Source organism: Pimephales promelas, chromosome 22 (assembly GCF_988280905.1).
Source record: "Pimephales promelas chromosome 22, fPimPro1.hap1.1, whole genome shotgun sequence".
Lineage (NCBI taxonomy): Eukaryota > Metazoa > Chordata > Actinopteri > Cypriniformes > Leuciscidae > Pimephales > Pimephales promelas.
In genome coordinates, this window is record NC_142790.1 from 18,334,455 (window position 1) to 18,361,970 (window position 27,516).

A 27,516-nucleotide genomic window follows, 5' to 3' on the forward strand; every position below is an offset into this window, starting at 1 on the left:
TAAACATGCATGTGTGTGTATTTATATATACAAAATAATTATACACAGTACACACAAATATATTATGTAAACACAAACTTTTATTTTGGATGTGATTAATCGCAATTACAGTAATCTTTGCACAGCCCTACTATCTATCTATCTATCTATCTATCTATCTATCTATCTATCTATCTATCTATCTATCTATCTATCTATCTATCTATCTATCTATCTATCTATCTATCTATCTATCTATCCATCCATCCATCCATCCATCCATCCATCCATCCATCCATCCATCCATCCATCCATCCATCCGTCCGTCCATCCATCCGTCCATCCATCCATCCGTCCGTCCGTCCGTCCGTCCGTCTGCTTGCCCATCAATAGAAGTTCACGTGGTATTTGTAAACAATAAGGCATTTGTCTGTGCCATCTGCTGGACTGAACCAAGCATAGCATGTTTTCAGTGCAGGCGCTCTCTACATACATTTCCAATTTGCATGTAACGTAACATTACTATACAGTTGCACACATGTAATTATATATTTTTAATCAAATAAACACCAACATATATTTTTTTTGTTTCTTTGCTGCTCTCTGCCGTTCACTTGTAATTATTTTAATTAAGTTTAATAATTTATTATTTAGAGAGGATCAATCTAGTTATATTGTTCTGTTTTCCATATTATTTTAATATTTTCTCTGTAAAATAGTAGCGGAAGCTATAGTTACCATGGTTATTTGTGTAAGGGAAGGGCACTCAGTAAAAGTAGGACTTTTATTTTGAAATCATATCATAGTCAGCTGTGAGAATAACTTTTGAATGGTGAATGTTAGATAGTAGCTGCAGTTCCACTTAAGTCACAACAACATACTATTAATAGTCATCTCGTATGTCTGATATTTTGCTCACTATTAAGACGGTCTCGCAAAAGTTTCAGATATACGGATCAAACCATCAACAAGAGTTTTAGCAAGTAACGTTAACGTTACAGGCAAATGGTTGGTACCGGTCACACCCGTATATTTTTTCCTTTGACTTTTCACGATACGGAATACCACTCATACATGCGTAGATGAGCTAATCACTGGGTCTTTTATTTAGTTTGTTTTTTAGACATAACCATTGTCTGAAGTGTACGAGCCGGAGGGAGGTTGAGGAAGCCATTGTCTGAAGTGTGGGAGCCGGAGGGAGGTTGAGGAGGCGCGTGTGTTGTGTTGTTGCCTAACAACATCTGCGTTTACAGCGCCTGCTCTCCACATCTCCTCTAAACAAAGTCTTTCTCAATTCCCATGTCCAGAGAGCAGGATAGTCAGTCTTGTGTTATTGATAAGAGCTTCATCTGACAACTGCTTCTTTCCTGCCAAGAGATGTTCATCAACTGCTGATTCTGGTTTGGGAAAATATGAATGTCAACATCAGCAACTTTATGGAGGAGAGAAGGGCGAACACAGAAGAGGAAGCACCGTACATGGAGATGAAGGTAAGCTTAATTTCTAAAAACAATGGTGCTGCTTGGGTGTTTTAAAATTAAACACGTACATTGTTATGTCTATATATTTATATTTCAAGAAAGGTCATTGCTTTATTGTTCATCTTTCATAGACAAGTTTTGGTAACAAGGAGAACATCAAACCTGCTAACAAAACACAACCCAAACAGACCAAAGGCATGTTCAGTGTTTGATATATTGTAAAAACAAAACAAAAAAACAAATATACTTTTGATTTTCTTTAAAAATGCCATTGGAAATGTTTAATTTTGCCTCTTTATTTCCAGAAGAGAGTTTTGGACTCAGTTTACCTCTGGGAGAGGAATATGAGCGAAAAAAGCAGAAGTTAAAGCAAGAGCTACGACTTGATTACCGACGCTTTGTGTCTGAGGTGCAGTATGCTCCTCTTTATATATATATATATATATATAATACTTGCACACGTGTTTCTTTTAAATTACAGTTTTTAGTAGTTTGCGTTGCTGTTTTTAATCATATTTTTTTTAATAAAGTAATTTCTTTCTTAGAAAAAAAATCAAATGATTGCTGATCCACTTCCACAGTCCCAAATGCTGTCACTCCCCATAAAAGAACGGAGATCAGCGAAGGTAAACCTGTGTTTGTTGTCCATCTGTAAATGGACTCACTAAAGCAAATTCTGCATTCCTTGACCCATTTCAGTCCATTGCACAAAGACCCACCCTTTCTGTTTGGCAAGCCTTCAGTGACATGACAAATTATGTGCTTACACTTAGTGGATAAGCTATCTTGTGGCAACCAGTATATAGCGGGACTGCAGATTTGTTTTGTGTAAACATTTGAAATTTGTACAAACATAAAAGTCTTATTCGATACTTGTTATTATTACCATAGAAATGTGTTGTTCTATTAAAGGGGACCCATTATGACCTTTCACAAAGTTTTGATTTTGTTTTCACATATTTTACATTATTGCAGCACCTCTCTTCCCAGTCTGTCAGTAACACTCTGGCTGCATTTAAAATCAGATACATACACTCTTGAGTAGGTGCTTCTTTTCAAAAAAGTAATTAATTCACAACCACTAAATTCAAATTATTATTATTATATAGTATGTTATGAATGTAATACGGACATAGTACATTCGCTATGCGGTGATTATAATGTGACCTACCAGCATCAGTTATAAATGTCGCTTCACTGCCATTCACAAATCCTCTCCTGTGGTCTCATGGGATATTATGCAGTAGTGTCCATCCTACGCACCCTTGAGAAGCAGGTCATTTCGGACATAGGCCTACTACTTTTGTCACATACTGTTTTTCGCCTACTATATCTGATTTCGGATGCAGCCTCTGTTTGGTTCCTGTCTCTAATAAGCCCCTCCATCCGGAAAGCACAAGGTGCTCTAATATTTCAGCTGGACTGGACCAGTGTGTTGTAATTCTTCAATCACTTTGAACTTGTTTTGGAAATGTTTCCATAACCCTAAGTTTCAACATGCTACTAATGCAACTCAACCAGGCCCCGCTCCTTTTTTGTTTATGCCATGGGTGGGAATTATTTAAATGAGGAATTTTGTGACGTGTACATATCTGGAAGAAAGCTACTGTCCCTAATTTAAAGTGGACTTTGTTATTTTTTATTCTCGAACAGCAACTACAGATTGTGTACACTACAGATTAAAAAGCATAATAGGTCTTCTTTAATGTAACGGTTTTGTCTTTTGTGAATCTACCCAGGAAAAGCTGCAAGATGAGAGAAACAAGGAGTATAATCTGTTTCTCCGAGGGCAAGAGGGAGCACAGAAAATAGGGAAAACTTCAAGTACTCCACAGGTTTGAATGAATTAACTCTTTATGGTTGTGATATGTTCTATACAGCAACACGAGGAATAAATCAACTTCACAAATGTCTTATTGAACCACAATTTAAGCTTTTTTTTAAACTCTGTAGACTTGAAACTTGCCTTGAATTCTCTGATTCTCCGCATATGTTGATTGTTTCTGCCAGGCCCTGGAGAGAGATGGTTTTGGCTCTATTACTCCAAAATACCCAGCTGGTTCTCCAGAGGTACGAGTGCAAAGGGGCATTCAGGTCCCAGAGGACATTGTGTTCTCAAGGAGGGATGTTGCCACTCTAACTGAGCCCACTTCCGGAGTGCCTAAGGTATCAAGGCCACGGAGACAGTGGGTAGACACGCCAGATCGCTGGGAAGGCCCTCACCGAGATCACACCAGTTCTGATGAGGAGATAGAACTCCTAGAGAAGGAAAGGCTTAGAAACATACAGGAAAACACTGGCGCAAACAGGAGAGGAGGAAAAGACAGCTCACACAGGTGCATCTTACAAGTTCTCTCTTCCACTTTCTGTTTCTTCTGGTGTGGCACTCAGAAGTTGATCTGGTTATTTTTTAGGAAGCATTATAAGAATAATATTCTTGAGGGACTTCCATCTCAAGTTAATATAGGTTATAATTAGGCCCATGTGGGACTCCGACAAAAGCTCCATGGATTGGCACAAAATTAGGACTGGGTGATATGGCCAAAAATATTTGCACAATATATTCTTTTCATAAATATTTATCATGATAGCAATTTAATATTAATGGGGAAGAAAATGCTTTTCACATGTCTGTTAGACCTTCAAAATGAATGTAAACATGTACATTTTTTGTTCACAATTAGGCTAAACTCCATAGAGTAGCAACCTTTTACTTTAGGGGCCCATGCAATCCATTTTTATTTGATTTAGAGAGGATCAATTTAGTTATATTAATGGATGTTAATTTTTAGAGGGATTCTGTGTTTTATGATTTAATGCAAATGTGTATAAACTTTAACAGTTTTATCAAGCCTTTAAAATGTAATCAAATGAAAATATAACAATTAATTTACATCAAAACATTGCATTTTTTACATCAAAACATTGAGAATTGAGAATAAGATGCTGCACAACAGAACTATGGATTAAAAAATATTTTGGTTGTATGATATTCTTTAGAAATAATAATAATAATTTTAGTATTCCTTTGAGAAGTACAATTTTGTATTATAACGTAATGATATATTTCTGTCACCATTTCTTGAAGTTAAACCGAATAATGAAAAGGTGAAAAGCTTGTGAAGTGACTCTCAAAGCAGCTTGGGAGATAAAGTTCATGACGGCACACGCTGAAAACATTTGCAAAAATACAGTACAAACAGCAATATTGTGAAATATTATTATAATTTAAAATAACTTTTTTTAAATATATTTTAAAATGTAATGTATTCCCTTAATTTCCAGAAGCCATCACTTGAGTTTTCAGCCACCTGTGTGTCCAGAGTGTCACATGAGCCACCAGAGTGTCACATGATCCTTCAGAAATCATTCTTTAATGTCACTTTTGATAAATTTAATGCTTAATTGCTGAATTTTTCTGACCTGAATTTTTTCAAAGGTAGTGCAAATATAATGCATACATGGGAACAAGATGGTTTAAGCAGGAAAAAAAAGCTTACATTTGTTTTTACATTAATACATAAAAAGACCATTTGCAGATGGTGTTTTTCACAACTTGTAGAAGACATGAAATTAACAGTCCGACTATATCTGTGAAAAATAACGTCATCACCATAGCAACATACGAATAAAAATAGCTTAAACAGATGAAGAGCCAAATATAAACCAATGTAGAAAGTAGAAGGTTTGCACAGTTTTAGATAGCCTATGTTCAATTTGACATCTACAGTTAATCCAGCTGTCACCAGAAGAAGAGAAAGACCCTGACAGCACATCAACTCAAGTACTGATCTGCAATTAGGGTATAAAGCCAGCTTTACTTTCAGTGAAAGTAACTTATTTCACCTTACTTTCGGTGAAAATAAAACTGCAGTGAATCAAGTAGCCAAAGTGGTAATTACTCTAGCAGGAGTCTGTATTATATAAACCCTCCTTTCAATTTTCTGGCTTTTGAGTCTGCCTGTGCTGGAAAAAAAAAAATCGATGTGATGGTTTTCAGCCTTAATTCAGTAGATTTAACTTCAATGAGAAATTAACTATTAAGTCTGAGGGTTTCTAACATTGCAGAGACAGGAAACGCTGAGTTTGCTGTGTTGGAAAGGTTGTATCGACTGGATTTATTGTCCATTCTATCAGTGGGATTGTATTGATTGGTGTTGATGGGGAGGCTCAAAGCATCTTATGGATCTGCAGCCAGGCTCTTTAATCCTGTGTGTGTGTGTGTGTGTGTGTGTGACGTAATGGTTTGGCTGGAGCTGTAGAGATCAGGGTGTGTTTTTAGTGTAAGACACTGGATGGAGTTTTATAGATTTTTGTTTTGCTTTGTGTGATTTTAATGTAGTCTACAAGCACCGACTCGGGCGCAAAACAGATCTGTAAGCGAGCAGAACATGACTGAGTTTGCTACAGGACTCATGATTGGTAAGGTCAAATCAAACTTTATTTACAGAATATATACAAATGTGTATGTGATGTGTAACCTGTGACTGGGTCGTATAGGTGCTGCTGAAGGGGATGAGGCCTCTAAGAGGAGGAAGCAACGCTACAAACTTGAGCTGCTGCAGCAAATAGCCGAGAAAGAGAAGAACAAAAGAAAGTGAGATATGATTTGATGATTTTGGGTGTTTGAATTAAAATCTTTCTGGGCACAAATATTCACTTGACCATCTAAATTCAAATTATACAGGGAAAAGGAGCTTGAGTTGAGAGTGGCTGCAACAGGCGCTGTTGATCCTGAAAAAAAGGTGAAGGTCATCAGATTTTCAGTCTTTGATAAGTCATTGTTTTACGTTTTTATACTTTATTTTTTTGTACAAATACGTGACATTTTGGATGTACATTTTAGAAACATCTAGAAATGTTTTAATGAATTTTAATGTAATGAAGATTTCATGACATTAAAGAGTAAGAATACATTTAGCATACATATTGTACGAAAAAGAAAATTAAGCCCATTTTATGCTAAATATTTATTATATGGTATATTTTTTTTATTTTGTCTTCAAATCCTTTGAATTGTCATACAAATTAATTGTTTAAAATATGCCTCCATAATCATTATTTACTCTGCCTCATGTTGTTTTAAACCCATTTGCTGTTATTTTTCTGGGAAGTAGAAATATTTAAAGAAGCTTTCTGCAGATTTTGTTTTACATAATCTAAATTTTTATCAATGAATCATTTTGTCCAAATTCTCACACAGAGCTATTGTATGGCTTTAGAAGACTTGTAATATAGCATTCAACTTCTTTTTTGGAACTTGACAGAATTTGACATTTGGCTTTGATACAAATTTTCACTAGCTATGCAACAACTGCTGTGCTCCTATTTACAGTCATATTACCTTGTTTCCCACAGGCAGACCGAATCAGACAATTTGGTGCCGTGACCCAGGAATACGAGGACAGGAGAAGGGATGTGCCTTACCAACCAGGGCTGGGTCTTGGGGTCTTCGGTGCTGACTCTGCCAGGCGGCTCAAAGAAGAGAAACTTCCACAAGCACCAAGAGAGAGCGCACCTCCCGAGAGACCTCGCGTTGCTTTCCAGTCCCCGTCTCTGGACCACAGCACTGTCTTAAGCCAACTGGCTAACACATCAGGTGCAACCATTGTTACTGAAGACAAACACAGAAGCCTCTCAAGAACCCTGGGGGAGATAGTTGGCCCAAGGTTTGTGTTAGATTTTGCACTGAAACGACAATTGTGCTGAATTAACAACATAAAGCAAAAACAAAAGTGAAATTATTTAATATAATGACTCAATAATACTATATACACAGTTTTGTTGCATATTTAATGAAATATTTCTGTTCTCTGATTTCAGAATTGCAGGTGTGCATCCTCCTTTGGGTCCCTCCATCCCCGACTCCTATCAAACGCCTTATGATAATGCATATTACTATTATGGAGCCAGAAATCCCCTAGACCCCAATCTGGCCTACTGTGAGTGGCCTATCTTTGCTTTAGCATTCTAGCTTGGATTCCCTGACTATTTCGTGATTAAATATAGCTGCTGAGTCCCTGTTTAATATGATGTTTTTGTGTGTGTGTTAAATGGACCAGCAGGGGGACGACAGTCACACATCCCTCCAGAAGCACATTGGCCCGTTCTGCAGCATCCCTCTGGAGGCCTGACACAGTAGACACATGTTTTCATACTTAACTTCCATTTTGAAATGCCAAAACAAAATAAATACTGTGAAAATATGAATTTTCTAAATAGATTTATAATGTTTGATTTGCTTTTTTAATGACAAGTTTAGTTGAGGTATCAGTTGGGGTTACATTTATTCAGATATACCAGAATATATTGAATAACATAATGCTCATCTCTGTCTCTCCATAGACCGATCGGCCATGCTGGATTTGTTCCCTCAGAACCAGCGTTCTTTTCTGCCAAGAGGCTGCAGCAGCCCAAGGAAAGTGCGGGGAGCTATCAGGAAGCCCTTAAGCAGCAGGTACTTTCACAATATTTTATGCTATGCTATAGAAAGGGTCCAAATTAATTGTTATATAAAGTTTAGAGAGTCAAAAACTCCAACATGGAACAAGCCAAAAGCATTGAGTAATTTAAAGGGTTAGTTCACTAAAAAAATAACATTTCTGTCATTAATTACTCACCCTCATGTCTTTCAAAACCTGTAAGACTTTTGTTCATCTTCGGAACACAAATGAATATATTTTTAATAAAATCTGAGGCAGTTATTAAGTTCCTCAGGGGAACTTTATACTGAAAGATATATCAGATAGCTGGAAAGATGTTTGTTAAACTGCCTGGTTGTAAGATCATTGAGTCTGAAATAGTGCAGTGAAGGGTTTGAAGATGGATGGCCTTGAATGCTAGTGAGTTACCCAAGAACTTCAGCAGTCTGACAGGCTGACAGCAGAATACACTATTTCCAGAGCTAAAGGGAATCTAGAGGCAGATCAGGGTTGCGATCAGATGTATAAAGTACTAGAAACCCGGACTTGAGTAAAAGTACAAGTGCTCTATCAAAAAAGTGACTTGAGTTGAAGTTGAAGTACTCTTTAAGCACCACACTTAAGTAGAAGTACTAAAGTATTCAACATTTTTTGTACTTAAGTATTGCAAGTAGTTTATTTTAAAATTCACTACTTAAGTACTAAAAGTACAAGTATTGTGTCATGTAATTATGAAAGAAAGCAGTCAAAAGTTTGAACTAGCAATCAAATGAGGCGCTTTGGTGGGATACAAATTTGTTTTGACAGCCGCCAAAAAAATGTCATTGCAGGACAACCCCTGCATTAGTTGTCAATGTGTGTGTCAATCAATATCATTACCCTATAAAACTGGTGTGTGATTTAAGCAGCATGAAAGCCAACTTGCAACGAATGATTTGTACAATTTTTATAATTGTAACGAGTAACTAGCAGAACGTTAAAAAAATATTGAAGTAAAAGTATTAAATTCATCGAAAATATCTACTGAAGTAAAAGTAGAAGTATGAGAAAAAAAACAATACTCTAGAGTACAGATACAGCATTTTAGTACTTAAGTACAGTACTTAAGTAGTTCTACTTCATTACTATACATCTCTGGTTGCGATCAGAAGTGGTTTTCTTCTCAGAGGTTACTTTTAAAATCTGATTAAATGTTGAGTAATACTACATTGATGTTGCAATTACACTATTTGACAATGAGGCTTCATTCAGGTAGGCAGCAATTTTTAGTTCGAGCCATTTAGTTCATTTTTTGTTTGAAGAGCAAAACAAACAAAAAATTATATTTCATTTAAGATTTTTTACTTTTTTTCTTATCTGAAAAACAAACCAGATGATGCACTGTGAACAAAGCCTAATTGTTTACATTTTATGGAGCACAGATTCAAGAACGACAGCAGAGACGGTATCAGGAGAAGGTGGAAAAAGAGCTGTATGACGCTAAAATTGAGGCCGAGATGAAGGCCTACGAGCCCTGGGGACGAGCAGGAGGAGGAGCCCCTCTTAGAGACGTTCATGGAAATCTCATCAGTACGCATGCCAAATTCACACTTCACTCAGTCCAGTCATCTGCAATCACTGCAGACAATTTATAAGCTTTAATTAGTGCAATCCACAAATGGTGGGAGTTTTACAAAACCTTTTTTTAATTGTTTACATATGCTTTGTTGTGAATCTCCAAGATATTAATCAAATACTAATGCATTTTTTATTGTTTTATTTAGAACTGCTCTAAAATTATTTGACAAAGATATTTAAATGTATGTCATGGAAATCAAGAAAATCGAGGAATAATCATGAGTATCCCTATAGTGAATGTTGATTTTCTTTTTCTAGCTTTGTTCCATCACAACTGTCTCGTCATCAACTAGAAATGTTCTTTGTCTATTAATAATGTAAATTGTCTTCCTTAAAATACAGGGTCCAAAAGTCAGGGTTAAATTCTCATGGAGTCAGGCAGATTTTATTTTTAAAGGCCAGTTATTTCATGGATCCAGGATAATATGCATCCTGAAAAAGTTCCCTTGGCCTTTGGAATTAAAATAGACCCACATCATCACATATCCTGGATCCATGAAATAACTGGCCTTTAAAATTAAAAATCTGCCTGACTGGGAATTTAACCCTGACTTGTGCACCCTGAATTTTAAAGAAGAACATGTATTTATTTATGATACATTATTCATTCACAAAGAAAATTTGTGTCCTTAAAGGTTGGATTTTTTCCTTAATTTTTTTAACTAAGGCATTAAGATCAATTTCCAAAAGATGATTTTTTTATTCATATATTTTACAGTCATACTGATACTGACATTTTGTGGTATAAATCATAGTGATTTTTTTTTTTATGATTACAGTAATTCAGTCATGTTTCTGTGTTTCAGGTGATTTGAAACAAATGCATAAATCAAATGTGGACGCTTATGATTGCGGAGGCAGAGTTGCCCAGATTCCAATGGCTTCTAAGACAGAAACTTCACCTCATGCATCAAGTAACTGTAGCCACTGAATTACAATTTGTTTTTTTACAATCTGAAAAGTGCAATAAAACAGTTATATCTTTTAATATTTGTAATGACATGCACATAGAGTAGGTTTTCAGCTAGTGGTCAATGAAGGTACTGCATTGGGTCAGTGCACTTCTAAATAAAATATATAGAAATTAAGTCATATTTTTAAATTAAAAGTTAAAGCTTCTGACTTTGATTGTGGATATTATCATCAAGCCTTTTAGAAAAGGCCTTTGCGAGCACTCCATCTAAATCCTTTCTACCTCTGTAGAGCCTGCAGGTCTTTCCTCTTCTCAGCCACCTGTACAAGCACGGGGTAAACTTTTCAACGAACTGCCCACTCCACAGCAGCTCCATGACCAGGAATTGTACAAGGCTTGTTTGAAACAACAGGTACGGACCCACTTGCCTCATTCAGTCTCCTTTGTATAATGTTGTCTGTGCTTTTGGCCTGCCATTTCACTTTGTCATCATCTTTGGGATAAACAGATCGAGGAAAAGAGGAGAAAGGAGGCAGAAGAGAGGGAGCGGAGCCGCCTCGAGGACGAGAAAGAAGAGAGGCGGCTTGCCGAACAGCGAGCTCGGATCGAAAAAGAGTATAAGGAAGAGCAAGAGAGGAAGCGTCAGAAAGAGAAAGAGGTTCTTTGCTGTCATATTATATGAATCCTAAAAAAGCGCTTGCTGAAAGGAAGATGTATTCATTTTACAGTCTCACAGCAGGATATGCTTCTTTTCTGTCATCTATTTTTCAGCATATTGCCAAAAATGAGGAGTTGATCAGGCAAGCCGAAGAGCGCCGTAAAGAGGCTGAAAAACTGAAGAAAGAAGAGGAGGAGAAAGAGAACGAAGCCCTGAGGAAGAAACACGATAGAGAGAAGCAGACACATCTGAAGGAGGTGAAGGGTGCACATTATCTTGTCTGCTACATTTGTACATAAGGCTTTTACTTCAAGCCAAACATCCTTTTCTGTGCTGACATATCATTCTCAAATACCAAAAGGTCCACAGGGCACCATCACCGCCCATACCGGCCTTGCAGAAGATACTACGTAAGCAGATTCCTAGACCTCCATCGGCTGAGAGCCACCGCTCTTCTGCAACTGTGTCTGTGAGTGACACACATGCCCACAATTACATCATGCTTTACTTGCCATTTAGATGGCAATGCTTGGGTGATTTTTTTCAATTATGGGCACACCACAAAATAAACACTTTTCACACACTCACTAGTTTAATTTGTCCTCTAAGAATGTTCAACCGTATGTATGTACATGCATAACCATTACAGGTGTATTGTCTTTTTTTTCTCTCTCTGAGTCTGAAATTTCCACCTCATTGTCATTTCCGCTACATCTCAATTGGCAATATCGTGTTTAAATGCCTTCTGTGGTGGAAATGACAGTTTTACTAACGTCTAATCACATTTTTTTTCCCCTCTCTGTCTGTGTTCAATTAGATGCGCTCGATGTCAGCACCACATTCTCCCCCGGTGCCTGCCCGCAAGAACGAAATCAGGGCCACAGGTAACTCATACCACCGCTTGTACTCTAGCCATCAGAGCTATAAAGGACAAAGTCCCTGAACTTTATACTGTCTTTTTTTATTTCAGAAGAAAAGCAGACGGTGATCAGGGAGTTATCAGCCTTGCGTAGGCAGCTGCGGAGCGAACAGAGACGTCTGGAGGGACAGTTAATGCAGTCTAACGAAAATGACCACATCCTTCCCGTTCATGGCAGGTACGGTAAACAAACATACTGCACAGACACATTCAGAGAACATGTGTAATTGAAATGAAATTCATTTCCATCCACAAAAATATTTATGTATATTGCAGTGGTGTTCCTATTTAGTAGCCATGCACTGTAGTAATGGGATAATGTAGTCAACTAGTCAATATTTCGAAATAAATCATGACCCTCTGACTGTACATTATGCCTTACATTTTGAAAAGGCCAAGAGAACTTCTCCAGGAGGATGGTTTTGAAGTGGCAAGACTACGCAGACAAGTACCCAGCAGGAGGCCGGCTTCCCACACCACTGCAGCAACCAACATGCACAACCTACAAGATTTTAATCATCTGAAGTACAGAGGTAAATGTCACACCGAGTTTCTTGGCTTTTGCTTGGAAAATGTTTGCAGAACTCTGCAATGGACATGTAATTTCACTCAAAAAGACTCATCATAGGCGTGATGGCTCCTGAAATCTCATTCACCAGCCTTTATTACCTTCACATATATGTTGACTGATTTGCCTTCAAATGGATTTTAGATTTTAGCCTTTCAAGTTAAACTTTTATCTTTAAAAGGATGGATCTTATGGATGGATGGATGGATGAAGTTATTAAAAAGTATCCTTTGGTAATCACTCTGTGTTGTTAGATAATTAAAACTACTAATAATTGTTTTTGTTATTTGAAATAAAGCAGAAAATAAAATTTAAATATTAGATTTTAAAAAAGGAAAATTAAACGTGTTTTTCTGGAAATTAAACATGTTTTTCTGGAAGGACTGGCTGGCTAGCAGTAGCGTTACTGCGGAGTGTAACGTTAAGTCTTGTACTTGACCATTCATAGTTATTATAATAAATACGCATCTAAAGATTTATATGCCCTCCGTTTTTCTTTACACTCATTTTCTCTATCGGATAGGGTCAACCGAGGTAACGTTAACGTTAATGTTGTCAGATCGTCCATGCATTAAGTGAGCGTGTAATAGGCTACGGGTTGGCCAATCTGGTTCCGTCCATTAAAATTAACGTTTGAAAATAACATGCATGGTCCTGGACTGTGACCTTACACATTAAGATAAAATCTGATTTTCTCCAGTCATTGTTAAAAAACAAGCTAACAAAACTTGCTAACTAGCGTTAGTTAAGCGGCCAGAGGGTTGTTCTGCCTCCACCTAAGCTTAAAAGTCACCATGTTTACCAACTGAAAAGGGGTCTATAAAAAAAACGAAAAACAACAAACATAACAAAATGACTAAACCTTGAAATATAAAAAAGTTAAATAATAAAAAGTTACAAATAAAAGCCAATTCAAAATATTAATAAATACTATAATAGTTTAGACATGGCAATAGAGTGCCGAAGTGACAACTCAGAAGTTAGCGGCACATGGGTTTCCTCGATCGAAAAGCTACGCATTTTCCCCATAGACTTTTGGAAAATTGAAAAAAAAAAACAAGATCTGTGTTTAACAAAGAGTTGTGACCCTTGAACGTTTTGTCTATCAAGATAATCTGTATAAGTTGATCCAAAATGTAACATTTTGAAGCCTATATAAATTTAAAAAAAAACACACAAGCAGACACGATAAAGTTTAAAAAACCACAAGCAGGTTATAACTGGTGTGTTATGTCGTAGATCAAAACGTGAAAATATTTAGAGGCTTTGTTAACCACAAACCTTATTTCAGGCGATTTAGCAAAACCCCATTCAGAAATCCCATAGAGTTTAGAGAGAGCGAACCGGAAGTGCTAAAATGCTAACTCACTTCCGCGTTTTGGCCTACAAAGTGACGTCATAAATTCGGCACTCTATAGACATTTTGACGTGGTTATTGGCGTAGACTCGAATAGAGAAGTACAAGATTAAATGGGAGAATATCATTGTAGCTAGTGTGAATTATTGTTGGGATTTAAATTTGAGGCTTCAAATTAATTACACTTGGATCCCAAGAGCAAAAACCTGGATGTGGTTGAGTGAAAGCTGCATTATTTTACATCCAATGTCCCGATGCTAATGTGTTTTCAGAAGAATATCTGTGTTTCATGTCCCTTTGGAAGTCTTTTAACCTTCTCCTCTGCTCAGAAGATGGATTCATCAGCTCTCTCCCTCATCTTCTCACCCCATGGGGTTGAATGGTCATATCAGTCATCAAACCCCTCAGCAGGAGAGAAATGAGTAGCATCTCTGTGAGCCGTGACTCAGCGACTGGCTCCATGCCCTTGCTTTGTCATGCTCTATTTTCAGCTCTGATTCCCTGGTTTGGCCATGGCAGAGCTGCTGTTCTCCTGTCATGTATGATGGACAACACTGATTTGCAATGAGTGTGTGTTTTCTGTGATTGGATTATATGTGTCCATATCTGTATTCAACATCCCTGCATTATCTGTCAGTGATGCTGTAGTCCTGCAGGAGAGGTTGACTCTTATCTGTGTGTGTTTGTGTTATCAGAAGGTGCATCCCGTGAGGAGGTGCGGCAGGCATATCCAGACCCCCCCAGTGATGATCACAGTCTAGATATCCAACAACAGGCTCTGTTACGACAACAGCAACGAACCATCAACAGCCTGAGGAGGGGAAAAGCTACTGGTCAGTCTGTTTTTGAGGGATGGGCTGTTTTGATGTCTATTTTTGTATATAATATAGGGATGCACGATATATCGGCCACATTATCGGTATCGGCCGATATATGATCATTTTTAATGTTATCGTTATCGGCCCAACAAGAACATTTAGCCGATATCTAAAAGCCGATAAATAATGTCCTTCAGCTGAGGCACTTTAGATGTGCACTGTTCAACATGATGCTTTTAAATTGCTTGAAATATGATTGAAGTCACTTTAAAAAAGGAAAATCCAGTTAAAGTGCAAAATGTGCTGCGCAAGTCTGTCATATCGGCTACACAACATTAAAATAAGAACATCATAATTGTGTTTGCATTTTGGCTTTTAATGAGGAAAATCAAAAATTGCCTAAAAATTTGGATTTAGATTTATCGGCCAAAATATCGGTTATCGGCTTTCAAATATAAAGAATTATCGAGAATTATAAGAAAGAATTATATTAACACTTTTATTCAGCAAGAATGTATTAAATTGATTTAAAAAAAATGTGTATATATATATATATATATGTATATATATATACATGTATGTCTACATGTATGTTTTTAGCATTTATTGAATATATGAACATAAAATTACAAATTAAATCTAAAAAAAATGTGAACTCATACCTGTATTCCCCCTGGGCAGATTACTTTGATGTCGTGTCTTCAGGACAGCAGCATCATAAGCAGGTATGTCTACAAAAGGTCTATTTTTTTTTTTGTGACCCATTTTTTTGGAGCCCTTAAAAGAGTATCTGCACTCTGTTAACACTGTCTGATGGTTCTGGCTATTGACTTGATGTCTTTATTGATGTGTTTATCACCCCAGAGGCTGAATTCTGCAGAGGATCCAGGCAGACGTTTGCCGTTAGACTCAGAGAGCGCCTTTATTGGTAAGTTGCCCTAAAATGAAAAACGGAGGGAAGCGTTTTATTCATCAATCAATGTGACACAATTGCTTTTTCACCTGAAAAGTTTAGACTTCTAGATTAAATTTAAATGACATCCACCAGCATATATACAAACAAATGGGTAAATTACCCCCAAAATACTGACCCTGAATACTGTGGTTCCAAACCTGCATGACTCTTTCCTTTTTGAATATAAAAGAAATAGTTTTGAAAGAATGGAAGTCCATGGTAACCAAAACTGCTTGGTTACCAACATTCTTCAAAATCTCTTTTGTGTTAAACAGAAGAAAGGACGTCATAGTTAAGTATACTACACTCTAAAAAGTGCTGGGTTGTTTTAACCCAATTTTGGGTAAAATATGGACAAACCCAGCCATTGGGTTAAAAATGTAATTCAAAAATCTAACCCAATGGCTGGGTTTGTCCATATTTTACCCAAAATTGGGTCAAAACAACCCAGCATTTTTTAGAGTGTAACATATTTTGCCATTAATTATTTTGACATATTTGTAAAGCCCATACTTCCAAAAAGGTCTTCAGAAACTGATATGAAATCTCACCAGGGCTTTAACACATAAGTTGAGTTACATTGCTTGTCTGCAACATAGTGTCAGTGATATGGAAGATTCTATTCCCCTGCTCAATGTTAGAAATCACATTATTGTGATATTTACTTAGTTCTTTAGATCATTTTTTATTTGACCATTTAGCTTTAGTAATATAATCTGATATGTCATTAAAAAAACACTTAAGGAGTACATTAGAGTTGGGGCATATCGATCAACATAATTTAGAAACAATGGGAAGTATAGGGGTGTGTGTGTCAGTATGAGCAGCAGACAATGCGTGACACCACTGTCAGACAGCTGCTGTCACTGCCAGCAGGGACGGAGGACCGCTAGTGTGACAGCTATGAACACCAGACAGAGAGAGAGAGAGAGAGAGAGAGAGAGGGATTGACTATGGGGTGAGGATAATGCCTGTCCTCACAGCAGCGCCCCAGAGAGATCAGCAGTCACCTTGTAAATGAGTTCCCAAAACAGTCTCGGTCTCATTCATTAAATGCCTTTTCATTTGCTCCGTTTCAATTACCAAGCTTTGATTGCTTGAATCGTGCATGTTTGAGCTCGAGAGAGAGGAAGGCCTGCAGAGCGTGCTGTTGCTGAACGTTTGTCGGCTGTAAATAACCAATCAGTTGTTTCTACACAGACCCCAGTGGAGATTCATTCCATCTCCAATCCAGGCGTGACCAGAGAGCGAGACCGGCAGTTAGGACGGCAGACATCTCTGGTGTAAGAGACCCTTGTTGTACACAATTACATCCTCACTTGACCAAGGCAAAGTCATTCGCTCTGTTCCAAAACGTCCAAAATTTCGTACATGAGCAGCTTCCTTCCAAGGGGATATTCAAGCAGAACACATTGCTGTAGAATATGGGGAAACATGTGAGGTATCATACACATCCTTACTATAGTAGGTGAAAAACAAATGTATAAAGACTTCTGTGGAATTTTGTAACTAACTGATCTGGGGTCTCATTTATAAAGCGTGCGTACACACAAAATGGGTCTGGAAACATACGTACGCCCAACGTTGTCTTTGGCTACGTCTGAAATCGCTCAGTACTCTCACAGTAGGTACTTTGTGTGGGTCACACTGGCCACAGCAGAATTATGCAGGTCCTATTTAATTTAATATTAATTTCTTTTAATACGGTTTACACAAGCTAGTTTTGTAAATCTCTACTAATAGCGATTGTCTTCTCTGCTAAAGAATATGTGCAGTCTGCCTTAGAATTTGGTCAAAACAAGGTATCTTTGAAGCCTGCCTACTCTTTAGGAGCCTTCCATCAGGTTTTGGAACGGAGCTAGTATTTTGTTTTTATTGAATGCATCCACAAAGACTCTGCGCTGAATGACAGTACTTTTGTTTTGTCGATAGGATGTGGTAAACAGGTACATCCGACCTGACGGTGGTCCTGACAGCCAGTCCCTGCACTCGCTAACCAGCGCAGAAATAGAGTGGTTGAGGGAGCGCACAAAGAACAAGATGACAGCACTGAACAACATGAGAGAACACGATTGGAGATCAGGTCAGGAACTCTGAATCTGAATTCTCGCCCAGCCAGACTATTTATAAATGTAGCTTTTTTGTAAAGTGAAAAAAAAAAACGGTGTTAAAACGGTGGCTGGCAACTTTTTTTGTTTGTTTAAATAATGCTGGCGGCGAAAGAGTTGAATATTTATTGCTCTGCTAAACACAAACTAGTAGGTCAGAAGCATTGAGAGGTGTACATTTTGTGCTGTCTAGGGGAAGTGTCAGCTGAGGAAGGGGAGGAGCTATGGCCTCAGACTCCTTCAACCAATCGGCGTGTTTCCATTGACACCATTGCCACGGAGCCCTGGTTACGTCCTAGTTCCTCAGATACGCTGAAGAGATTCATTGGCGGTCGCAGGCCATCCAGCCGAAACCATGCAGGCCAGGATTGGGAAGGGCCGTCCACTTATCATGGTTAAATCTCATTCTGAATTCTTAACAGGTTTTGTAAGGTTGTATAGCTATTTTATACGTTTATTCAAACGTGTGCACATGATGCTAAAGATGAATGTTTACAATTTATCAGTCAAGTTGCTTTCCTAAGTTTTTGTAAATTGTTGTGAAATGAAAATATTGCACTTAGGAGGTTTTGGAACACTTCCTGTAGCATTAAGAGTCTGTTTTTAATCATTAATCAAGTCTGTTCCCTCCAGCCAGAGAGTACAGTCTGGGCAAAATGAACTTTTACTGTGACAGTGTATGAATGTGTAAACGGCATGAATTCTGTTCGTTTGTCAGGTAAGAGATCGGTACTTCCAATGTTGCAATTTGTGTTTCATTTTTAATGAATACTTTACAGAAGATGAATTGTTGGTATATGAGGTTATGCAAGCATATGCAAACAGTATACCTGAAGGTAATGTAATCTATTGACTCTTAATAAAGAAAATATTTTAAGAATTTTTAAACACTTTATTCTGTAATGCACTTATTCCAAGTGACCTCTGTAGCTAGGGTTAAACTAGGGTTCTCTTAAGAGAGGTTCTCTCGTGCTGCGTAATATCTTACGCTAGGGGAAAACCTCTTTTCCACAAGATATTGAAGCCAAAAGTTATCCTTAATATTGAATTAATGTAAAACGCGACATAGACATACAGTAGGCAAGACGGCTCGCGTTCCTATTGGCTGTCCTGCGGCACCTGCAGCAGCCTATCGAGAGAGGCCCTTTACGCTTTCCAAAGCGAGCGCGAACCGATCATCTTTCGTTTAATAACTCATTTGAGCTCGAAATGGAATGGCGAGAGAAACTGTACAACTTACAAAAACGCAAAATATCTCTTTATATGCAATCGCTCAGTGTTTCAACTGCAGAAAGACGTAAATAAAAGAGTTAGTGAACAACACTCGCACTGACGTTACATTAGGAAAGTCATTCAATGTCCGTGGATTTTATAAATTTGCAGCACGTCGTTAAATCGTGTATTTATTTACTTTAAAATATATATACTGTTAACACAATACTGTTCAAAAGTTTGGTAAGATTTTTAAAAAAATTGTTTTTTTTTTTAAGTCTTATTCTCACCAATGCTGCATTTATTCAATCAATATTCTATTACACAACTATTTTCTATTTTAATGTGTTTTAAAATGTAATTTACAACTATAATGGTAAAACATTTTCAGCATCATTACTACAGTCTTCAGTGTCGCATGATCTTTCAGAAATCATTCTATGCTGGTTTGATGCTTAAGTAACATTTGTTTTCAATGTAGAAAAAGGTTTGTCTTCAACCATGTGTTTCGATCCTGAATACAAGTAGCATTTACTTCTTTTTTTTTTTGAGAACAAAAAAAAAAGTCTTAATGTGACCAAATTTTGAATGATAGTGTGTATTTTCATTTTTTTTTTCCCTGAGATTATTTCAATTGTATGTAAAGCTCTAGCTTTTTATATTGGTAGTCGCTGGTGGGCCTTCAAAGGTTATAAAAAACCCCTAACCCTAAAATGATTCAAAATTCATTAGGGCAAATGCTCCCAGTTCCAAATCTTTCTTGACCCATGACCTGATTAGAATGTGCGATGAAGACCAGTGTCGTAGAGTTGTACAGATCATTTTATTCCATATAGAAAACTTTACAGGGCTGTACCATTACAGTTTACCCCCACTAGTCAGGAATGCTTCAGATCCTTATTCCATCAAGTTTTAAAGCGCAGCTATCATTAATTTCTATACAATACATCCCACCCCCAAAACCAAAGAGAAGATTTTAAATATATTAACTTTTTTTTAAAAATTTGTACACGTAGAGTGAAGCCAAACTTCAAATAGGGATACAAACCAGTGATTCAGATGCAGCTCACACGTAAGTCACCCTCAATTTTCAAGTTCCAGTTTTTTTCCTTTTAAAAGGATCTCAGTTGCCCTCTGTGTTTAATTAAAAAAGTGTCAGCGTATATAAAATGGAGTAAATTGAACTAATCATTTTGTATCGTATTAGAAATCTCTAGCTGGACAGTTATGGAGGGAAAGATGGCATAGTTCAATAATTTATCACAAAAGTAAAAATCTCCAGTGCATTTTTGATCAAGAAAACAAGTGCAGCAAAATTTCCGAGAAACAAACCAACGAACAAACAAAACAAACAAACAAAAAAAAAAAGATACAGAAAACAAAATCTAGTGTTGTGAGATTATATTACAAAGCTGGAATTCTGTACAACTAGTTTCTTCTGAGTTATTTATGCTAATGTTAGCCATTAGCGGTGCAAATGCAACAAAAAGAAAAAAAAATCTGAATCACTTGAGAAACATCACATCACATTGCTTGATATGCAACCCTTCTGCCATTCTTCAAACAGCTTTTAATATAATGCCAAGACACCGTTTTGAATTATATCCGGACCTTTTGAGGATCTCAAAGGTCAAGCAAATTGTATAGTAGTAGCGATATTCAGCATCTTCATGATGTTCTACATAATTTGATCCTATTGTACAAGGCCTGGTCAGTTGTCCGGTGGGTGGGAGACTGTTCCTGTTCTGCTATTAGCTGTTTGTCCAGAGCCGATCCTGAAAGGGTAGGCGGGGGGGTTGATTTTAGTACCGTCATATCTGACATGGTTAGAGGAGATCATATGATCGTGTCCTGCAGTGTTTCAGACGTCTGTGGCGTTCAGGGACAGGCACTGCTGCTGCTTCTAGGCGTCGTTGGGAGGCTGATCTGTTTCCAAACTCTGGGTGATCTGGAACACCAATCCGATGCGCAGGAAGAACTTGCGCAGGACGGCCCTCAGCTCCGGGATCAGGTCAAACTGCATGATCTCACAAAGCAGAGGGTAATATCGGGACACGTGGGCCTTGAACTGAAAAGAGAACAAGAATAGTTTAATTACATTACTTTTCCCTGGTGTAATCGTTGAGGATTAGCGCCAGGTGTTCTCTTATAATTGGTTATAACAACATAAACCTGCAGTATTGACATTAGTATTCTGATTGAGCGACATTAAAAATGACTGAGCATTAATGATGTGAATATGAATCAGATCCAGCTCCTGTGATATGGACTACCAATTTATATTTCCTAAATAATTGAATTAAGTATGTTGGTAAGTTATTGTAAGAAGTTTATTTTAAAAGGACAAGTTCGGTATTTTACACTTAAAGCCCTGTTATAAGATCGTTTCTGATGAAATTGAACGGTTAGGATTGAAATTTGGACACATGCTGCTGGTCCGAGAAGTTTCTTAAAATGAGAAAGAAAAAAAAGAAATCAAGTGACATTTAGAATAGATAAAAATGCGCGATTAAACGCGAGATAACTATGACATTAATGTGATTAATCGCGATTAAATATTTTAATCGTTTGACAGCACTAATAAATAAATATATAAAAGCAAAATATTTATTAAAAACTTTGGTACCACTTTATTTTAGGAGAAAGTTGCACATGCTTAATTTACTATAAATCACTATAGTAAAGTATAATTACCTAACCCTATAGTAAATACATATAGTTGATTAATATTACTCACTACTTATTTCACATCACTAATATAAAACTGTAACCAAAACTTTCTATTTAATGCTATTAAGTATACTTGAATGCTGTATCGACCAAAAACTAGGACTGGAAATATTCATGTTAAAAAATAAAAGTTGAAATGTTGCATTTGTTTGATTCATTTCAAATATCACAGACTGCAGTTCCATCATGCCCCACTAGAGGACTGTAAACTCCCAGTCCCAATTGGAAAAAGCTGGACTAAAGGTCTATCTGCAATGAACCCGACACTCACCCTGTCGTCGCTGATCTTGAGCACTTTGGTAAGGAAGAGCAGCAGTAGGTTAGTCCAGGCCTCACGGTGGCTCTCAGACGTCAGCGTCAGGAAGTAAGCCACAGCGTCACTGCACACGCTGAAAGAGAAATATTCCATATCAACCACAAATGTCTTGAGTGTAGGCTTGGTGACCTCTGATAGGCTCCTCCCCTTCATTGTCTTATATAACCCCTCATCAGCCCTGCAGCTTCCTTCAATCATCATGACCTAATCTCACCTAAATCCCCTTTGGCCTGGTTATGCGCGTCTTCACGCTCTCTCACTGGGTTCGGTGAGCCTCGCGAATGATTAGAGTCTTCCTGCAGACATGGAAGTCAGAGTCTGACCTGTCCTCTTCCTCATGACTGACTGAACCCTATTAGCAGTGTAGTCTGAGAGTCATACTAAATGGGAGGACACGGGTCTGAGACTCCGAGTCAAATTAGAGCTCAGTGAAGTGCGTTTCAATTTAAAGCTTAATTCGCAACCACTAATGTTTCTTACCCAACTAATCTAACAAAACACTGCCCTAATGGTGCATGAAATGGTATCTCTCTGTTGGATTCAAGCCATAGAACCAATCCCAATTCAATGAAGCAATCCCACACACTCACTTCAGGAAATATAAGGCAGAATGGCCTTTGTCCATCATAAAAATGAACAAATTAGAATGAAGAACCAACATGGCTTTTAATGCACTGCCCTTCTGAACTCCAAGTGTTTGCAGATTGAACATTGGAGGACTCTACAATTAAAGGTGCAGTAAGTGAAAATCGTTGTTGAAGACTGCTAATATTTGATATCAACTTAAACTAACCCCTCACTTTCATTGCTCCGCCCCCAAATTGAAATATAAAAAATATAACAAAGATGACTAACGAACGACAATGATGCACAAAAAACAAACAAAAAAAAACATGAACATACAGTACACGTGTATGTAAGCAAGAGTTTCTTGTTAGTTGCCAGCAGCACTCTTAAAACCATGTTACTATATGAAACAGAAACAATTTCGACATGTTTTCAGGCCTTCCCGCGTCGGTCTCTTCAGCGCTGGAAACCTTTTCTAATATTAACGTGGTTACGAAAGCTCTTGCCTGATCATAACCCTATTTTTTTCCCAGTGAGATTGTAATGTCTCTCAGCGATCTCTCTTTCTACAGTCATTTTTCTAAATCTCTCTCTTGCTTTTGATTGGCTACACATTTGTTGTGTAGCCAATCAGTCCAATCCACTTACAACAGTGTCAGAAATCATCTGCTGCACATTTAAAGTCTTATTTATGCTGGGTTCATGTAGGACAATCTCTGGATCATATCATCAAACCTTTTACTAGTTTATCCAGAAGGATCCTATTGGATATATCTTTAAGAAAAGTTTACTTGTATTGGAATAGTATCATTTCACTCAGAATAATGGGTGCATTTCGTTAGGGATGAAACGGTATGACAATTTCATCGAAATGTTCACGATTTTCAATATCATCACGGTTTTGAGATGAAAATGTTCAAAAAGAACTGATGCATACACTGAAAACATTTCTATGTTATAGTGGCAGTCTATTATTAAAATATCAAACGGCGTCCCTAAGCTATAATGGAGACAGGGAAGATGTGAACTGTACCATGCACGAAAGACAGTAGAAGCTATGAGCATATAATTAGCCGAATAATATTCACATGACCACAGGGCCTGAGAGCACAGCGGTTCCAGTCACGATTGTGACAGTGATGTCTTACTTGAGCAGCCTCCTCTGCACCTCCTCCCAGGCGTCCTGCCTGCTCTGGTCCATGTACATGCGGAAGAGGATACGCAGGCCACACGCCAGGCTGCTGGTCTCCTGTTTCAGCAGATTGGGCTTCGACTTCCCTTTGAAACCTGACCACACACACGGAGACACAATGAGCTCTTTTAATGTGGGACGGGAGAAGAAATCAAGCCAGACGTGACAAAGACTTTCCATTAGGCCACACGGGTAGCTCTATCTGATAACGGAGGACTTGATACGACGTGGCCTGTAAGCGACGTGGTGGCTTTTGTAGATGTACAGAAATCAACACATAACACTGGATATATTTATTGCATCTCAAGGAAATCAGTTAGTACTGACCGGCCTTCCACAGTGCGGTTCTCTGTTCATTATTGGAGTTAAAGGCCTTGGCAAAGCGATGAGACTCCAGCAGACAGTCGAGCAGTTTAAAGAGCTGTTTTGAGGTCAGGTAGCGATACATTCCCTGGTCCTGAGTATCTACATGTACATCGGTGTCCAAAGCATCTCTCTGCAGGAAAAAACACTTCATTTACACCGTGGAACTGACTAGAACTTCATCATGTAAGTAAATCATAAATCAGATAATAAGATCAAGTCAATGAACAGTTCTGGCCTTGCAAAGGGCTTTTCCAAACAATTATTCTTTTATTATTAATAAAACAATACTTTTAAGTAATATATTATTACTAATATAGCTAAATTATTTTCCACAAACACACACACAAAGCATGGGCCACTGTTGTTTTTTGTCATCATTAAAATAGAGCTGGAATTTATATATTATATTATATATAACTCAGACACTATAAATGAAAATTAGAAATGTTAGTTTAGCAACTAACTGAAATAATTAGAAGTACTTCAATGACAAACTAAAAATGAAACAAATATGAATGAAAACTGCATAGAAATAGATTTAAAAAAAATGACAAAAGCACATAAATTACTAAAACTTAAATTCAATAAAAAAACTTTAAAATATAAAAATAAAACAAAAATGTAAAAATATGAATTAATACTATACGAAACTGTCAAAAAAAGTAGCCAAAAGTACATTTTATATATATATATATATATATATATATATATATATATATAAATAAAAGGCAGATTTGTTCGTAATAAGAGTTTGTAAAGATCCTGAGCTGGTACCTGTGCTGCTGCCAAGTTTTCAGCATCCTCCTTTTTACTGGTTGCAGGAAAGAACACAATGTTGTCTATGGTCTGAATGAGCTCCAGCTGGACCACACACTTTATGAGCAGAGCCGCAAACAGCCTCTGTTCCTGGGCTTCTGGGGAGGTCACATATGGAAGAACAAAATTAAAAGCTGACCAGCTGATATGTTTCAATGTGTTTTGGGCATATTATGAAATTAGCACTAAAAACAACACTGTTAAATTCAATTCATGAAAAAATGATTACATGGATCTCTGGATTACTTGATTTTAACTGGTCATATGTGGCTTTACTGTTGTATTATGAGTGCTAAAATTTCATTGTTGAGTTTCAAATCTTTTACTTATGAAATATAAGTAAAAGATACAAAGTAATGAAGCAAAAAAATCAATATGGTTGGCCACCATGATACGTGCCTAAAGCAACACTGAACTGACTCTGTCTGCGGTTGTCAAACAAAGCCTTCTCCATACTGTTCACAGACTGCTGGTCATCTGCCCGAGTCTGAATATCCACTGACTTCTGGGAAATGGAGTCCTGTAAGCACCAGATAAGCACTTATTAATATTACAACATTAAAGGAACTAATACAGCACAGTGCTATAAAAGAGCATCTGGGTGTGATGAGCGTAGAACACTTCCACATTTAGCACAGTCTGGAAAACTTATTTGCATACCAGCTGTTTATCAGATTCCAGCTGAGTCACGTGATCTCCCTCTGTACCAGCCGGTCTCCACGTCAACAGCCTGTAAACAACAAATAGATGAGTAAAAGGGTCATGCTGTACAACAGGTATTCTGTCAGACAAATATAGTGTTTTGAAGCGCTAATAAATTGCATTGTGCCATCTCAAGCTAAATGAATATATTTTAATTTATGTTAGGATATAATAACGCCTAGGCTTGCCATGTCAAGCTAAAATACATTTAAAAATGTTTTATATACTTATGGTAACAGGGCGGAAAGTTTTACGGTTTCATTTTGACATTAAAAATGCTATCTGTGCATGTAAGGTAGTAAAATACATTTATTAGAATTTATTGCAGATATTTCTAAAGTATATTTATTTAGAAATCAGTAGTTTAGAATTCAAAATCATACTAACAGGGTTAACTCTTACAGTATTTTTTTATTTTTACAAGTATCAAGTATTTAATAATCAGTAGTTACAATATAAAATCATAGTAACAGTGACTTTTGTACAGCTATTTTAGCAACAAAATGTTTATTAGAAGTATAATAATCAGTTGTTTACTGTCCAAATTCATAGTTGTAAACCAAACAGGGTAGAAAGTTTTACAATTCATTTAGCTTCAAGATGTTTAATGTCGATATTTGTACAAATATTGAGTATTTAAAAATCAGTTAATCACTGTACAAAATCCTAATAACAGGGTTGATGTTTCAAGACAATCATTACTGATAAACATAAAACATGCTAATGAAACTCGTCATGAAAGAGTTCAAATTCTTGAAACGAGGATGCCATTAGGAGAAAGTTTATTTTTAATTTTTATTTATGGATTAGTTCATTACTTAAAGTGAAAATATGATGATATATTGGATATTAGGATTACCATTAAAAGTTATTCCTTGTTAAAAGTCTTTACACATTCATACAAGGGACATAAATGGCATTTGTTTTTCCAGTTTCTGAAACACTTACATGTGTGGGATGGTGGTTTGGAAGATGTCTAGCATACAGTTGCATGTCTTGTCCCAGGTCTCAGGGTTAAACTTCTCACCGTTGAGGATGACCACGTTTTCAAGGCAATTAGTGCCTGATCTCGCCAATTGCTCATTATCTGTAAGGAGAGATATGCAAGTGAAATCATGACCTGAAGTGAGATTTTATGAATCTTCTAGTCAACGGTATTTTGCATAATGTGTGTTTTTGTACTGCAATTGTATCTTGTCTCTTGCTGGTACTGTAAACTGACCTTGTTGCACACACCAGTAGAGCTGAGAGAGGATATCATCTAACAGAACATCACTCAGAGATTCAAAGTACTGTGTGAAAACGTCACAGATAGCATAAAGTGCATGGTTACAGGTGGTGGTCATCCACTCCGCTTTCTAAAAACAGAACACAAAACAGAACATTAGCCATGCTGGTTTCTGCTGATATAAAGATAATGCAGTGGTACCATCTGATCATATTAATGCCAGAGAGAGTGCCTGTCTAAGCAATATCTGTGCTGGTTGTCCGAAAAATCGCATTTTCTTCCAAGACAGACTTCATTGCTGACGTTGACTTGCCTCAGTCTGTTGCTCGGGAAGCTTCATGTTGTCAAAGATCCTGAACACAATGCGGAACAGATCCTGCCACCAGTGTTTCTCGTAGGTGTGACCGTACGTCTTCATCACCTCAAACATCACTGTCAGACCCCTGACAAACAAAACAAAAATATACTCTCAGGAGGGAGGGGGATTGGCAATACTGTACATGTCCTAATAAAAACATTTCAAAACAGACACAGTTTTAATATATTTTAAAAATTAATATATTCCTGTGATAGCTGAAGTTCCAGCCTTTAG

General features: G+C 37.2%; 2 protein-coding genes across 6 annotated transcripts in view; one reads left to right on the plus strand and one right to left on the minus strand.

Moving 5' to 3' along the window:
• The first annotated feature begins 687 nt into the window (after positions 1 to 687).
• cspp1a (centrosome and spindle pole associated protein 1a) lies at positions 688 to 18,685 on the plus strand. 3 transcript variants are annotated; one of them, XM_039666823.2, is made up of 29 exons: positions 688 to 987; positions 1,091 to 1,469; positions 1,592 to 1,655; positions 1,766 to 1,869; positions 2,006 to 2,086; positions 3,200 to 3,295; positions 3,471 to 3,796; positions 5,803 to 5,882; positions 5,961 to 6,057; positions 6,148 to 6,205; positions 6,819 to 7,129; positions 7,284 to 7,402; positions 7,526 to 7,598; positions 7,806 to 7,917; positions 9,304 to 9,451; positions 10,306 to 10,413; positions 10,703 to 10,824; positions 10,921 to 11,070; positions 11,184 to 11,327; positions 11,432 to 11,539; positions 11,888 to 11,954; positions 12,041 to 12,167; positions 12,383 to 12,522; positions 14,610 to 14,747; positions 15,414 to 15,457; positions 15,597 to 15,660; positions 16,888 to 16,970; positions 17,620 to 17,770; positions 17,989 to 18,685. In XM_039666823.2, exons 2-29 carry the CDS (start codon positions 1,392 to 1,394, stop codon positions 18,192 to 18,194), a joined length of 3,399 nt encoding a protein of 1,132 aa, XP_039522757.2. In that variant the 5' UTR covers positions 688 to 987; positions 1,091 to 1,391; the 3' UTR covers positions 18,195 to 18,685. The 3 variants fall into 3 exon arrangements, with proteins under 3 accessions (XP_039522757.2, XP_039522756.2, XP_088981810.1); XM_039666822.2 differs by having other exon boundaries at positions 690 to 987; positions 7,523 to 7,598; XM_089125684.1 differs by having other exon boundaries at positions 690 to 1,469; positions 7,523 to 7,598.
• A 1,126-nt stretch (positions 18,686 to 19,811) lies between these two features.
• The window catches only part of arfgef1 (ARF guanine nucleotide exchange factor 1), a 56,025-nt gene continuing 48,320 nt past the window's right edge, over positions 19,812 to 27,516 (minus strand). For 2 of the 3 annotated variants that reach the window (XM_039666827.2, XM_039666825.2), the window contains 10 exons: positions 27,238 to 27,367; positions 26,919 to 27,054; positions 26,645 to 26,783; positions 25,655 to 25,724; positions 25,394 to 25,514; positions 24,953 to 25,092; positions 24,140 to 24,308; positions 23,769 to 23,907; positions 22,009 to 22,126; positions 19,812 to 21,075 (listed from right to left, as the gene is read on the minus strand). In XM_039666827.2, coding sequence (XP_039522761.2) covers positions 20,911 to 21,075; positions 22,009 to 22,126; positions 23,769 to 23,907; positions 24,140 to 24,308; positions 24,953 to 25,092; positions 25,394 to 25,514; positions 25,655 to 25,724; positions 26,645 to 26,783; positions 26,919 to 27,054; positions 27,238 to 27,367 — 1,327 coding nt within the window. In that variant the 3' untranslated portion in view covers positions 19,812 to 20,910. The remainder of the gene's footprint in view (positions 21,076 to 22,008; positions 22,127 to 23,768; positions 23,908 to 24,139; positions 24,309 to 24,952; positions 25,093 to 25,393; positions 25,515 to 25,654; positions 25,725 to 26,644; positions 26,784 to 26,918; positions 27,055 to 27,237; positions 27,368 to 27,516) is intronic. The other variant, XM_039666826.2, reaches the window with a different exon arrangement.